The sequence below is a fragment of the Camelus dromedarius genome, chromosome 24, assembly GCF_036321535.1.
Source record: "Camelus dromedarius isolate mCamDro1 chromosome 24, mCamDro1.pat, whole genome shotgun sequence".
NCBI lineage: Eukaryota > Metazoa > Chordata > Mammalia > Artiodactyla > Camelidae > Camelus > Camelus dromedarius.
The window spans coordinates 29,335,564-29,350,856 of NC_087459.1; the positions used below are offsets into that span (position 1 = coordinate 29,335,564).

Here is a 15,293-nt window from a genome sequence, read left to right on the forward strand (position 1 = left end):
CAACCTCCTGCCATATTGAATCGGTCCATTCATGGGTCTGACATTTCCCCACCAAACTGGGAGCAGCTTGTGTCTGACCCAGAGTGGTGCTCAGGACATCTTTGTGGATCAAAACAGAAGCCCAGATAAGAACCTCCCTCAACCTCCCAGGCATGTTTGAGGTTTAGATGAACCTCCTGATAGTAGTGGGATTGGGAAATTCCCAAATGGCATAAAGGTGAGTGGTGCCAGTGGGAGTCCACCAGGTATTTCACAAACAGCCAGGAGACGTTTTTGCAGAGGGCCTGCAAAGTGCTCAGCAGCATGCTAGTCCCCGAAAGGACATTCACGGGGCCCACATTAACCTCAAAGCCACCCTGCCCTTTGGGTGCTCCATCCCAGCACCAGGACCGATGAGGCTGTTTGGAAACAGCACAGCATAATGAGTAAGGCCACAGGTCTGGTTCCATCAGGTCTGAGTCACCCCCGCTGACCTGGGCCCTTCTCACTGGCAGCCAGCTCCCAACCCCAATCTCCACCCAGCCTTGATGGGTGTGCACATCCACTGATGCTGATTTTAATCTGTGTTCTTTCGCTGTCATAAACCACAACCACTAGCATTAAAGCTTTACTGAGTTCTGTGAGTCCTTCTAGCAAATCACTGATCCCAGATGTGGTCTTTGGGACTTCTGAAACAGAGAGAAACTAGAGGAAGAACATTCCATGCAGAGCAAATAACTTGTGCAAAAACCCTGAGGTGGGAATGCAAATGAGATTTAGGCCAAGAACAACCAAGGAGTCTGCCCAAGGTCACACATGGTCGTGGAGGAAAAACTGAACCCAGAGCTTAGGTCTGCTGATGCCGACCCACGGGGTTTTCCCCTGAGGTCCTAGAAATGGTTGAAATGGGATAGGCTTAGGGGTCAGACAGAGTTCCAAACCCTGGTTCTACGCTTGTTAGCTTAGTGACTCTGGGGAACTTGTTAAACCTCTGTGAACCTCAGCATCCTCATCTCTAAAAAGGATCTGGTGCATATTCCATGGCTTGTGTAAAAAGTATATAAGATAATGGGTGTCAAACCGTAGGCACATAATAGGGCTCTTCATTTTAATTTCCTCAAAAATAGAACTTGAGTTAAATATTTGAAAATAAATAGTTAATTTAGAGAGTCATCCCAAGAAGCATTTTGAGAGGACAAAGAAGGGACTCGAGGAAGGCAGGAACGCAAATACGGCGCAGCCAGGCCTCGGAGATATTGCGGGCTCGGTTTCAGACCGCTGCCATTAAGTGACTATTGCAGTAAAGTAAGTTACACAGATTTTTTGGTTTCCCAGTGCATATAAATTATGTTTACACTATATTTTAGTCTATTAAGTGTGCAACAGAATTATGTATTAAAAAAATGTACATACCTTACTTTTAAAATAATGTATTCCTAAGAAATGCTAACTGTCATCTCTCTTTATGCTCAGCCTTTCCCTCCTGGCCTGCCAACAGCTGAGGCTGGCTTCCTCTCCCATCACAAAGCCTTCTACAAGCCACTCCCAAGTGCCTGCGGCTCTCTCCATGGAGTTCAGCACAGCCCTGAAAGGCAGTCTCTTCAGGGAGACAACACACAGAATTGATGTGTTAGAACAGAGGACATATGTAAGGGAGGGAAGATGGAGCAAAAGGAACAGGACAGTTCAGAACAGAACAAGAACAGCTTGAGTGAGACTACAAGATTAGCCAAAGGGTCAAGTCTGACTCTGGATCAGCTCTTTTTAAGCAAGAGCCACCTCTAAAGGTGGAAAACAGATGTCAGAGGATGACGATGCCAAATAGAAAAGGTCCAGGCCTCCCATCAGTCTCACCCAGAACAGCTTTGTAAACTGAGGCTAAGCATTCTTTCTAAGATTGTAGTCGAGGGCCACAGAGTGACCTATGGGAGGGAGCACTGGGGAAGGGGGGGAGTAGGAAGCAGGAATAAGCTGGATCAGACCAGACATGAGATTATGGAAGAAATAAAGGAGTAACTGGAATAGTACGGTTGGGAGGAAGTCATTGTGGGAGTCCAGACCACGGGGTCCTGCTCCAGTCCTTCATTCACTCACCTGACCGTGAGCAAGACGGTCTCAACTCTCTGTCTGTCACAGAGGGAGGTTGTACTACATGTTCTCAGTGTCCAGGTAATAAAATTTTATGAACTAAGTTCAAATCTCCCAAGGTTATAAACTTGGAAGACAGAAATAGAGGCAAGGATGGTGGCAGCTGAGATCAATAGCCAGATGGGTTATGTTGCAACTCAAATCAAAGCACCAGTGACAACACATTTCTGATGTTTTCCTACAGCACTGCCTCGCTGGCATAATTTTTGTTGAATATTAAACAATGACCTAAACTCGCATATGAACCTTAGGAAGTTCAGACTATAATCAGACTAGTTCAGACAAGTTGAAAATATGAAATCAGTTCACCCCAGGAGCACATTGCTGTGGGACAACTCTACTATGGGACTGTCATTAAAAGTCAAGATTTGACAGTTTCCATTTTCTTAGAATATATACATTGAAAGAGAACCAAAAATTCTGTTACTTGCGTGCCCAGAAATTATATGCACCAAAAAAAGGGTCCCGTGGAAATTGACTAAAACATAACAGGTTCATATCCATTAAATTATTTGGAGGACTTTAATCAATAAACCAATGCTGATGAAGTTACTTCAGCAATAACGGAAGACAGAATTTTTCAAATACCTCTAAAAAAAGAGGCAGGGACTGTGTGGCAATCCTTTGGTCTCTGATAGGCTGGTACAAATGGATTCACCTTTTTTTTCTACACAGTAATTCAAAATCATATAAAAATACATAGCTCTACAGTAAAGATAAACATATGGACAAATATAACAGCCTGTTTTATTGTAATTTTGATTTTTAACTCCACTTTTTACTCTATTATAGGATTTAAAAGACAAAAGCATAAAAATAATTTTATATTAAAGGGTACATAATATACAAAGATGTAATTTATGACATGAATAACAAAAAGTGGGTGCAGAGCTGTAAAGAAGTATTATTTATGCAATTGAACTTGTTTAAAATAGACTGTTATACTTTAGGATGTTTTATGTAATCCCCATGGTAACCACAAAAAAAAAAACTATTGAATATGCACAACAAGAAATGAGAAGGAAATTAAAACATGTCGCTACAAAAAGTCAACCAAACACAAAGGAAGCAGTAAGGGAGGAAATGAGGGGCAATAAAGCTTTGACACATACAAAAGACAAAGATCAAAATGGTAATAGCAAGTCCTTTCCTATCAGCAATTACTTTAAATACAAATAGAAATTGATTAAACTATCCAATCAAAAGATACAGATTGTCAGAGTGGATAAAATAGAATCCAAATATGCTGTGTCTATAGAGATTTTCGTTAGACTTAATGCCATATACAGGTTGAAAGTGAAAGGATGGAAAAAGATATTCAATGTGAATTATAACCAAAAGAGAGCATGGATGGTCATACTAAATAGACAAAATAGACTTTAATTCAAAAACTGCAAACTCCAGCAGATATCTCAGAGGCTCACACAGTGCTCATCGGCGTGGACCCCAGTGGCCTGCTTTGCAGAGGACACAGGCAGCTTTTGCCCTTGAGGTAACTACCAGCCATTGCCACTGCAGACTCCTTGAAGAGGGAGACACTGCCCAACACCCCCCCCCACCTCAGACGGAGTTGCTGCTGCACCACCCTAGGGGCAGGGCTCCCAGCCCTCCTTAATCTTGTGCATGCCCCACACCCCAAAGCCATGGCTGCTCTGCCTGCGCCCACATTTCAGTCCCTGACTTCATGGCCATCAGACCTGCAGGCACATCAGACATCAGTGCTGCCACCACCACAAGGGCATCCACAAGCTGGACATGGTCCTAAAAGGAATCTCCTCAGCCACAATATCCCCCATGGGAGAAAAAATGATCAGGAAGTTCCCAGTAGCCTTCACCGCTGAACACTCAACAGCCGCTGCAGACATCCCCAGCCCTGCCCATTGAGAACCCCTGCAGTCTTCGCCAACACTGACCTCAGCTGATGGAGACACACAAAGACTATGCCCCTGAGCCTTCCCTGGAGCTGCCACAACCCACTCAGTAAGCACCCTTACACCCACCCACAGGTGAAAGTATTGCCCCACCAAAACCAGTCTGTAAAGTCTGGAAGAGGGGACTGTTCCATCAAAGGAACAGACACCAGTGCAAGGCTACAAGAAATACAAAAAACCAAGGAAGCATGATAGCAACAAAGGAACACAATCATTTTCCAGCAACTGACCCAAAAGAAATAGATGTCTTTGAATAGCTAGACAAAGAATAGACAGTTCTCAGCAAGCTGCAAGAGAGCACAGACAGACAGCTCAATAAAAATCAAGGAACAAATATGTGAGCAAAGCAAGAAGTTCAACAGGGATAATTCAAAAAAAGAGAACCAACAGAAATTCTGGAGATGAAGAATACAGTGAATGAAATGAAAAATGAAACAGAGAGCATCATATCAGACTTGATCAAACAGAAGAAAGAACATGTAAAGTCAAAGACAGATCATTTGAAATTATCCTATCAGAGGAGAAAAAAGAAAAGAGTGAAAAAGAGTAAAGAAAGCCTATGTGACTTATGAGACACCATCAAACAAAACCATATTTGCATAATGGGAGTCTCAGAAGAAGAGAGAGAAGGGATAGAAAACTTATTTAAAGAAATAATGGCTGAAAATTTCCCTAATCTGGGGAAAGATACAGGTATCCAGGTACGTGAAGCTTATAGGTCCCCAACAGACTCAACTCAAAGACAACTTCAACAAGACACGTTATAATTACAATAAAACTATCAACAAAACAAAGAGAATTTTAAAAGAAGTTAGAGAAAAGAAGTTCATATCATACAAGGGGACTCCCATCTCAGTGGCTTTCTCAGCAGAATCTTGCAGGCCAAGAGAGAGCAGGGTGATATCTACAAAGTGCTGAAAGAAAAAAAAATTGTCAACCAAGGATACTTTAATGGGCAAAGCTGTTACTCAGAAATGAAGGAGAAGTAAAGACTTTCACAAATGAACAAAAGCTGAGGGACTTCATCACCACTAGACCTGTCTTAGAAGAAACAGTAAAGAGAGTTCCTTGAGCTGAAATGAAATGGCCATCAGCATGAACACTGGAGTTCTGATCTGAGCGAATAAACAAGATGAATTCCCTGGACAGAAGGCATACAGTAAGAAAATACTAAGATTTTTCCCTGTAGACAAAAGTGACAAATTAAACGACTGAAAGCAAAAACTTTCCAGTAGAAAAACCCTAAGGAGATGCTGCAGAGCCCAGGAGAACTGAGGCTGGCCAGACCCAAGGTAGTTACTACATATTTATTTTTAACAGTGCCCATTGGGTACTGCTCCCTAGAGGCTAGGAGTAGCTCTGAAGATAACCTGAGTGTGAGGCCCACACACCTCTCCAAGGCTCAAGAGTCAGGGGACGGAGCCCTGCTCTCTCAGCCTTCTTGCTCGCCCTGCCTTCCAGGCACGGACGTGTTCCTCACCCTGCTTTCCAATGGGCCCAGGGTTGTGTCTGAGGCTCTAGGCTGCTTGTGAGCTGTCTGCCCTGCCTTAGGAGAAGAGGAGCAAGTCAGGAGCAGGCAGGTTCCTCGAGTGGGGCTGGCAGAAATCAGAACAACTGGACAGGTCAGTGCCAATGTGGGGACAAGAGGACACACTCCCCTGTCAGTGCCCCAAAATGCATAAGCCCCAAGACATCTCCTTCTCCACTTCTCAACTGGAGACCCAGTCCTTGGAAACCACCTAGGAATCCAACCCCATCACTTTCCAGAGAAGAAAGCAGAGTACAGAATCCCTGGGGCTTTCACAGAATAGGTACAGCATTCAGGCCAACACAAACCCCAGAGCTGCGGAGGTCACCAGAGAGAGATGAAGAATTGCCACTGAAGCAAGAAAACAAAGTCGATCTGCGTGCTGGCTGCCCAAGGATCAGGAACAGGAATCCGCCCGCACAGACAGGTGTCCAAGTCCAGGTACAGATGGGTTAGTGCAGTGTTTCCCGCAGTGCGCAGCCCGCGCCTACAGGGAGCCGAAAGTTGGCACTAGGGGGTTTACAGAGACGGAGACAAATAGCACCAAACAGCGTGGCAAGACAGCGGTTCCCTCTTGAGTTCTCTCCCACCCCTTCGGACGCCCTCTCAGAGAAATACTCAGACGGGCATTACTTCCCTAACTCCTCGCTACAACTTTCCATTCATCTTTTTTAATCAAGAAAAAGTGGGTTTCAGGCTCAGAACTCTGCAGGTAATGGTCTCTAGCTTAAAACTCACCAAGCGGCATTGCCTTCTAGTGTTAACATGATGTACAAACTTCCTTTTCTAATAAATGAATTTCGACTCACAAGTTTAGTGAGTTAAACAGCGGTACTAAGGAAACAAAAATACAGGTGATACACAAAAATGATTGGCATTTAGGAGGCACTAGGTTGATATGAGGCGAAGGAGGACCATCTGTGAGGTCACACCGTCTCAAAGGCACGAGGTCACGAAGGGGCACATTAAGAAGAGATCCCCATTCGTTCAACAACACGGCATGTCTCCTGTAGTCCAGGAATGTTGGAGAAACTAGAAATATCGCAGTAAATAAAAATAAAGTTCCTGCTCTCAGGCGTGGTGAGGAGGCCACTGTGGCCGGCCTACCAAAAGTGAGGGGCAACAGAAGGAGGTGAGATCAGGGAGAGGGACGGGGGAGGCCCGGGTCAGGCACAGCCCTGCAGGATTTGGAAAGGACTTTGGGCTTTGTTCAGAGAGAGGCAGGAAGCCACTGGAGGATTTTGAGCAGAGAAGTAACACGATCTGACTTACATTTCTTAACATTCACTCTGGTTGCTGTGTAGAAACAGACTATTGAGGGTCGGGTGTGGACAGAAACAGGGAGCCCCGTTAAGAGACTACTGTAATGCTCTGGATGGAAAAAAATGGTCTGGGGGCTAAGAAGGCAGCAGTGGCTACAGAGAGAAAGTGGTCCCCTTCTGGTTATATTTCGAAGGCAGAGATGGCAGGCTTTGCCAAAGTACTGGAATGAGGACAGAAAAAAGAAAGAGGATTTAAGACTGGTGCTAAGGTCTTGGCTCGAGCAATTGGAAGAACAAGATGGGATGACTGAGGAAATAGCAAGTTTGAAGAGGAGGAGATCAGCGACGTGGTTTTAGATAAGTTAGGTCAGAGATGCCTGTGAGATCTAAATGGATATGGGGAGTAGGCGGTTAGACATAAAGAAGTTCGGTGGGAAGGGTATAGCTCAAGTGGTAGAGCTCATGCATGCACAAGGTCCTGGGTTCAGTCCCCAGGACCTCCTCCAAATACAAATAAATAAGTAAACCTAACTACCTCCCCTTCATAAAACAAACAAAGGAGTTTGAAGTTCAAGGGGAAAATCCCAAACAGGAGATAGAAATTTGGCTGGTATTTAAAGCTTTGGGACTAATGAGATCATGTATAGAATGAGTGCAGACAGAGAAAGACGGGGCTTGAGGAGTTGCTGGGCACCCCAACAGCTGGAGGGCAGAAGAGGAGGAACGAGCAGGGGACACCAGGAGCGAGTGACCCGTGAGGCAGGGAGGTGCCAACACAGAACTGTGCTTCGAAACCAAGTGAAGATCAGGCTCCAAGAAGGAGGAAGTGGCCAACGGTGCGAACTCCAGCTTGTTGGGTTTAGAAAGATGGTGCCTGGGAGCTAAAGCTAACCTCAGACGGGTCGGGTGAGGACAGACCAGCACAGTAACTCCAGTTCCTCCTTTTCCCCTCTTCCCTCTTAATAATCTACATCCTATAGGACCCAAATCCCAACTAACTGTGCCTTGTGAGGCAGTGAAAAGTAATTTATATTATATCTAATGAAACTTCAGCTGAGCTCACACTGAACTATTATGAACTCCAACTCAGAGGGGTCCCTGTGGCGCCCTGCTACCCGCCGTGTTACTTTGGGCAACGTTGCACCTGTAGTTTCTCTTTGTTCTCTGCAGGGGCGACTCTTACCCACCAGAGGCCAGGCCCTTCCTGGGTAAGGCCAGACAGAAGGGCTGGCTGGGCCGTCCAGTCAGCAGGCTCCCTGCGCAGGCTTGCTCTGGCCTCCGGCTTCCCACAGCGTCACCCGGACCAAGGCAGCCCAGAGCTGGTGAGAAGTATGAACCTGAACACCCTGAGCCTCGGGCTCTATGTGGGTGTAAGAACAAGGGGAGATAAAATATTGACGGGGAAGGAGGATGTTTACCAGTATTACCCTCTGGTTCAATGTGTGTGCCACTGTGGTTCCAGAATTCTGAATAGAAAGGGCCTTTGGGTGGCAATCTTACTGGGCGTAGGAGGAAGCTACGTTCCTATAGCGCTTTACTTAATATCGAGACATCATGACAAAGAATGAGAGTATGAGGGAAATATCTGGGGTAAGACACCCTAAGCACCCCTCTCTTGTTGTCACCGCCACTGAGTACCTGGCCATACATCACAAGTATTCTCCTTGGAGAGGTGGCACATGGAGCTTCGTGGGGCTCAGGACCAGGAGCATTTCGGTGGCAAAACTAATTAAATCCCTGGCTTTGGGATCTGCTGGGGCCATAAGACTCCTTGGTTGAAGTATTCCCTTTGACAGGCAGAGAGCCTTCTCTTGCAAATGAACACAGAGATGTGGCCAAATGTGAGTTGAGGGGTCGTATGAGGGAAGGAGAGGGGCGTGGGCACCTCCCCCGTCTCTAAGGCCTGAGCCTGGCCTGGATCTCCCAGCAGGACCAGTTGACCATGGAGACGGGAAACCACGCAAGCGCCTCTGAGTTCCTCCTCCTAGGGCTCTCCAGCCGGCCCGAGAGGCGGGAGCTGATCTTTGGGCTCTTCCTTGCCATGTACCCGGTCGGGGCAGCAGGGAACTTGCTCATCTTCCTGGCCGTTGGCTCAGACTCGCACCCCCACACACCCATGTACTTCCTCCTCAGCAGCCTCTCCCTGGTGGATTTCTGCTTCATCTCTGCCACAGTCCCCAAGATGCTCGTGAACATCCAGACAAAGACTCAGTCCATTTCCTATGGTGGCTGCCTAGCCCAGATCTACTTCTGCATTTTGCTTGCCAACATGGACAGCTTCCTCCTGACGGCCATGGCTTATGACCGCTACGTGGCTATCTGCCACCCGCTGCGCTACTCCACTGTGATGAGTCTGTGGATCTGTGCCCTGATGCTGGGGAGCTCCTGGCTCATCGCCAGCTCCCACTCCCTGCTGCACACCCTCCTCATGGCTCGGCTGGAGTTGGCTGGAGTTCTGTGCCAGCAACGTCATCTCTTACTTCTTTTGCGACCTCGTTCCCCTGCTCCAGCTCTCCTGCTCCAAAACCCAACTCAACCAACTCATGATTCTGCTGGTGGGGGGCCTGATCGTCTTCATCCCCTTCCTTGGCATTCTCATCTCCTACGTCCACATCGTGTCTGCTGTGCTCAAGTTCCCATCAGCCCGGGGCAAACAAAAGGCCTTTTCCACCTGTGGCTCCCACCTCACGGCAGTCATCTTCTTCTATGGGACCATCACAGGGGTCTACTTGAGTCCCTCATCCTCCCACTCAGCTGACAAGGATTCACTGGCGTCAGTGATGTATATGGTGGTCACCCCCATGCTGAACCCCTTTATCTACTGCCTGAGGAACCAGGACATGAAGGGAGCTCTAAGGAAACTAGTCAGCGTGAAGGCTCCACCCCATGGGCTGTGACAGCAGAGCTTCCCCTCAGGACCTTTGCCCTGGGAAGGGGATGAACCCCAGGGACAGGCTCCACATGCAGAGGGTAGAACACAGACCCTGTTGTCCTCAGTTGCCACCAGGGGCAGGGAATCCTCTCATTGCTTTGTAAGTAATTTGCAAGTCCAAAGCTTCTTGGCCCCTACACAGACTGCGCAGACCACCAGGAAGGGGATAAACTCTCCCGTGAAGACAGAAATACATAAATGAACGTAAATTAGCTTTCTCTGCAGGCCTCTGGGGCGGGTACATGTGGAAAAGGTAAACTCACAGGAATCTGTGACCTGTGTTGACAGCCTGTGCCAAAAAGGTCGGTGCCCTCTAAGAACCCCCGCACACCCCACAGTTCCTCAAATCCTAACCCTCAAGCATCTCAACTTCCAAACTCCTCTGCTGCACCCCCACTTCCTCAGCCGCCATCTCCACACCCTGGGTTGAACCTAGCTTTGGAGACAGGCTTGACAGTCCTCCTGGAAAGTGTGCCACTCTTGGCCTTGAGTCCTGCCTGGTGAGTTCCACAGCTCTGCTTGTGTCACGAACGTGTAGAGTTGAGTGTCTCAGCTGAGCACCTAGGAGGGCCCGACGCCGTCCCACGTATGTGTTCCACATACATGCCATCCACATGGTAAAGAGAGAAGAGAGGCTAGACTTAGAGTTCGTCCCCTGGGTGTGAAGAACATAAAGGGAACAGGCCATGAGAATCTTTGTGAAGGTGCTTCTCCACAAGTCGACCTGGAGAAGGAGACAAATGGGGGAGGCCTCAGTGAGTTTATGGCTGAAGAAGTTATATGTGGCCTCATGTCCAACAGAATAATATCCTAGGCTGCAAGGGGTGTGGCGGCGCTGGGAAGAGGATTACACAGAAAGTCAGAGCCACCGGCATCTAGTCCGGGCTCCTCCCATCACTGGCCGTTTGACTCCAGTCCACCTGACATTCACCGCTCTCCCAAACAGGCTGCTGCTTCCGTCCCTGCTCATGCTGCTCCAGCAGTCCCTCCTCACCCACTTCTAGCCATCAGAACTCCAGCTGCCCTTCCAGGCTTAGATAAAACACCACGCCCTTCATGAAGCCGCCTCAAGTCTCCCCGGCCAAAAGGAGCGTCCTCTCTGCGCTGGAATGCCATATAATTTGAATTCTACTACAGCCCTTTTCGTGCTGTGCTTTGCTAACTCGTGTTCACCTCAACTCTACTCCAGACGTCGTTGGAGTAGAGATTTTAATTCTTTCTTATTTTAATTTTTTAATTTAGACCTTTATATCTTATTGTAAAAAGTCTTGCTCATCTTAATAAACTCACCTTCAGAAGACTACCACAGTGCCTGGGTTAAAATAATGACTTAGTTAAAGTATGTGGCTACCGATGATGACAATGATGACGACGATGGTGGCAAACTTGGGGAAAGAATGCTCACAGCCTTTCTCCCCGTGACTTTCCCTTGACCAATAATAAAAGTATAAAATATCTCCCCAAGCCCATCCAAGGAAAAAGAGTTTCCAACCTGGTTGGTCAGAGGCCAAGAAGTTCATTGGTCCATATCTTACAAAGGGCAGTGTGCCTTTAAGGGTCATCGTCCAGGGGTGAAGCTCCCTTCCTTCCAGCCTGGCCCCCGGTTAGTCCTTTTCCATTCACGTGTCTGGTTGGAGTCCCCACTTGGGGTCCAGTCACTTCTTGCTCTATCTCCAACCCTTGCCTGAGCACACAGGTCCTAACTTCAGATCTCAGGCTGAGAAGGGGAAGCAAGGTAGGCCTGAGCTACTTTCCAGCTCACCTTTTACCAGTGAGCCCACGATGGAGGTTACTGGGCATAACTCAGAAACTAACAAAGTTATACTTCAGCTCCAAGTTTGCTGTTGTTCCTTGAGCACATTGTTTCCTTGGGATCCCTCAGGAGTCGGGATTATTGGCAGAGCAGAATTTAGGCTTTCCTAGGTCCCCGATCATCAAACCACAATAATAGCAGTAAAATCTCACCTCAAACCGTAAAAATGATGGGAAGAAAAGCTGACATCAGCATGGAGAAGAGGTCTTCATATCCATTTGCTATAATAGAATAACACAATGATTTGGTCCCAAGGTTGAAAAAAAAAACTGAATGAGAAAAAAATAAAAAGAGGGGCAGCAATGAATAAATATGAAAGACCTTCAACTGACCTTGCTCATCGGTGGGTTGTGAGGACACTTGCTGCCTTCGAGGACTGTCTTCCAAGGAAGGGCAGAAGATAAGGTAATCCTTCTCTTACAGCAAACAGCTTTTCAGACTGTCTCTAGCCCTTGCCTCATGCTAAGGGGTACAGAAAGGAATGACCTGCACACAAGTCAACTATAAAAAGTTCAGAAGCTCAGCCACCCTTTCAGACTCGTTAGCATAAACCCGATACTGTGAACATACCAGAATGTTCATCTGTATTTTTAAAATGAAACCTTTAAGAAGAAAGGGGAAAGAATAGTTTCATTATCTAAAACAGCCTTATTAAGAACCCCCTAGTAGGAAAGTGGAAGCATCTTCAAGAATAATCAGAATAATCAGTGTCTCCTCCATGACATATTCCAAATCATACAGTTTCTCTGTTCACATGGCTGCCTTCTCCACGCCAGAGGACCACAGGTACTGCATCCACCTAATGAATGTAACTTGAGCTGAAGGGAAAATGATGTCCCAGGTTCCCTATAAGCACTGAGGGACATATCAGCAAACAAAACAGAGTATCTTCTTTCCTGCACCTGATGTTCCAGGAAATAGGGAAGGAAAACCAAAAAAAAAAGAACAAATGCACATCCACTGTTTCAGAGAGCTGTAAGTGCTCTAAAGAGAAATAAGTCTGGATCAGGGACTAGAGCTTGCTAGGGAAGCTACCATGGTAGGGCTGTGCTTCACTTCTCTCTGATGCACCACCAACCACCCAAATGTAGTGGCTTGAAATAATTGTACTCATTTATTTCCTCTGTGACATTTCCGGGGGTAACTGGGCTGAGCCAGGCAATTCTCCTCCAGGGTCTATGGCATGTAGTTGTAGAGAAACAGGCTTGGGCTGGAGTCATCTAGGATTCCTCACTCACATCCAACCGTTGATCCTGACTGTCAGCAGCGACCGCAGTCAGGGCTGCTGCTGGAATGCCTGCGTGTGGCCTGTCGCTGTGACTGGGCTTCCTCGCAGCATGGTGACTCTGTTCCAAGGGCAGACATCCCAAGGACTGCCTCTTATAACAGGGGGAGTAACACAGCATCACTGCCTTCACATTTTACTTGTTAGAAGTGAGTCCGCTAAGGCCAGGTGATATTCAAGAGGAGAGGAATGAGACTCTCTTGATGGAAAGAACATGGAAGAATGTGCAGACATGTTTTTAAATCATCACAGATCATTAGGGAAGGTCTCTCGAAACAGAAGCTCCTTTGAAGAGAGGGAGAAAGCTGTATGAAGGTCTCGGGAAAGCAGGTTCTACACAGAGGACAAGAGCACAGCCCCAAGGTAGGGGTACCCTTGCAGGTCGGCCCACAGGCTCCCGGAAGGGCCGTCAGCTCAGGGAGGGCTTCGGCTCTTACTATGAGAAGGGAAGTCTCTGGGAAGTTCTGAACAGAGTAGTGAAATAATCTCACTTATACTTTTTATAGATTATTTGGTTCTTATATGGTGAATAGACTATAAAGAGGAAAGAACAGAAGCAGGGAGATTAATTAGAAGGCTACTAACATAGCCCAAGAGAGAAGACGGCGGCTCGGATCCGAACGTGTTGGAAGTCACAGGAAACTGCGAGATTCCATCTGTGTTTTGAAAGTAGAGCTGATAGGATTTGCTGATGGTTTGGATGTAGGGTCTAAGAGAGAGGGCTCCAGGCTTTTTGGCCTAAGCAACTGGGTGAATGGAGGGTCCATTCACTAAGATGAGGAAGAAATAGGTTTGCATGGTGGAGAAAAGACAGTTTATCTTTGTATGTGATAAGTTTGAGATGCCCATTTGAACTTCAGGTAGGTAGTTGTACACATGAGTTAGAATTCAATGGAGAGATTCACAACCCACTGGAATCTGGCCACTGAAATTGCTCTCACCAATGTCACCAATGATTCTCCAAGTTGATAAAGTCAATGCACATTTCTCAGTCTTTTTTTTAATTGTGGAAAATACATACAATGTTGAATTTACCATCTTAACCATTCAAAGTGCACAGTTCAATGGTGTACACTCACACTGCTGTGCCATCATCACCACCATCCCGCCACACAACTCTTCATTTTGCAAAAGTGAAGCTCTGTAGCCTCCCCATGCCCTCTGCTCCCAGGCCCTGGCAGTCACTATTCTCCTTTCTGCCTCTAAGAATCTGACTACTTTAGGTATCTCCTATAAGAGGAATCATACACTACTTGTCCTTTTATTTCACTTAGCACAAAGTCTTCGAGGTTTATCCAGGTTGTAGAATGTCAGAATTTCCTTCCTTTTCAGGGGTGAATAATATTCCATTGTACAGATCTACTACATTTTCTTTAACCATTCATCTGTTGATGAACACTTGGGTTACTTCCAGCTATTGCCTATCATGAATAATGCTGCTATAAACATGGCTGTACAAATACCTCTTTGAGTCCCTGTTTTTAATTCTTTGGGGTATACACCAGTAGTGGAATTGCTGGGTCAGACGGTAATTTTATTTTTAATTTTTTCAGAAACTACCATACTGTCTTCTGTAGTGGCTGCAACCATTCTACATTCCCACCAACAGTGCACAAGTGTTCCAATTTCTCCACATCCAAACAAAGAGATAAAAAAACAACTGAAATCTGTTAAAGGTCTTTAGTGGAAAGCTGCAGGTCTTTGCTATCTATTTCTAGTTTGGGGTTATATTAATTCTTTTTTTCTTTTTTGCTGCTACACTCCCTAAATTAGGAAATGAAGGTGAAATGCAAGAATACAATACATATTGAGTAAGGATCCAATGTTAAGATATCGTGTCAGTGTTTTCTGTATGCACTGAATTATTCTGACCATCAAATTGCAGTAGAGGAATGAGTCTCTGCTTAGATGGTTCCAAGAGTCCGCCCTATGTAAATAAAGTAGGTTGGGTGGGACAATGAAACATTTTGGGTAGGAAGGTGGTTGGGAAGTAGATATTAAAACTGAGAAAAGATACAGTGGAGTGAGGAAGATACAGAGAATTGTTTGTGCCATCTGTGCGTAATTAAGGACTCACGCCTTTGTGATAGCCTCTCCCAACACAAAGTGACCGCTGCATCCACAAACGGCTCTGAATCCACTCCTCCCCTCCCAGGTGAGCTCCCCCTCATCTTCCTTTTCTTTTCACAAAGCAGGACATTCCTTTAGCCAAGCACAAAGAATTACATTTCAAGATATTTTACTAAGAAGCCAAGGTAAAATCAGAGAAAATAACACCTCATTCAAAAGAAAGCAAAAGGGAATTTTCTTCTCTCTTGAATAGATTCCAAACTATCTAGAATCCAGTCAGTCTTCTGTTGAACAAGGCTCTGGACCAGGACTGATTCTCAGTCAATCACAGAAGCTGTTCCCTTT

At 46.2% G+C, this 15,293-nt stretch overlaps 1 protein-coding gene across 1 annotated transcript; it reads left to right on the forward strand.

Annotated features, from left to right (window-relative positions):
* The first annotated feature begins 8,790 nt into the window (after window positions 1–8,790).
* Window positions 8,791–9,745, forward strand: LOC105099394 (putative olfactory receptor 1F12P). The gene is given in 2 exon segments (XM_010992223.3): window positions 8,791–9,285; window positions 9,287–9,745. Coding segments are annotated over 2 exon segments (954 nt in total).
* Window positions 9,746–15,293: the final 5,548 nt, after the last annotated feature.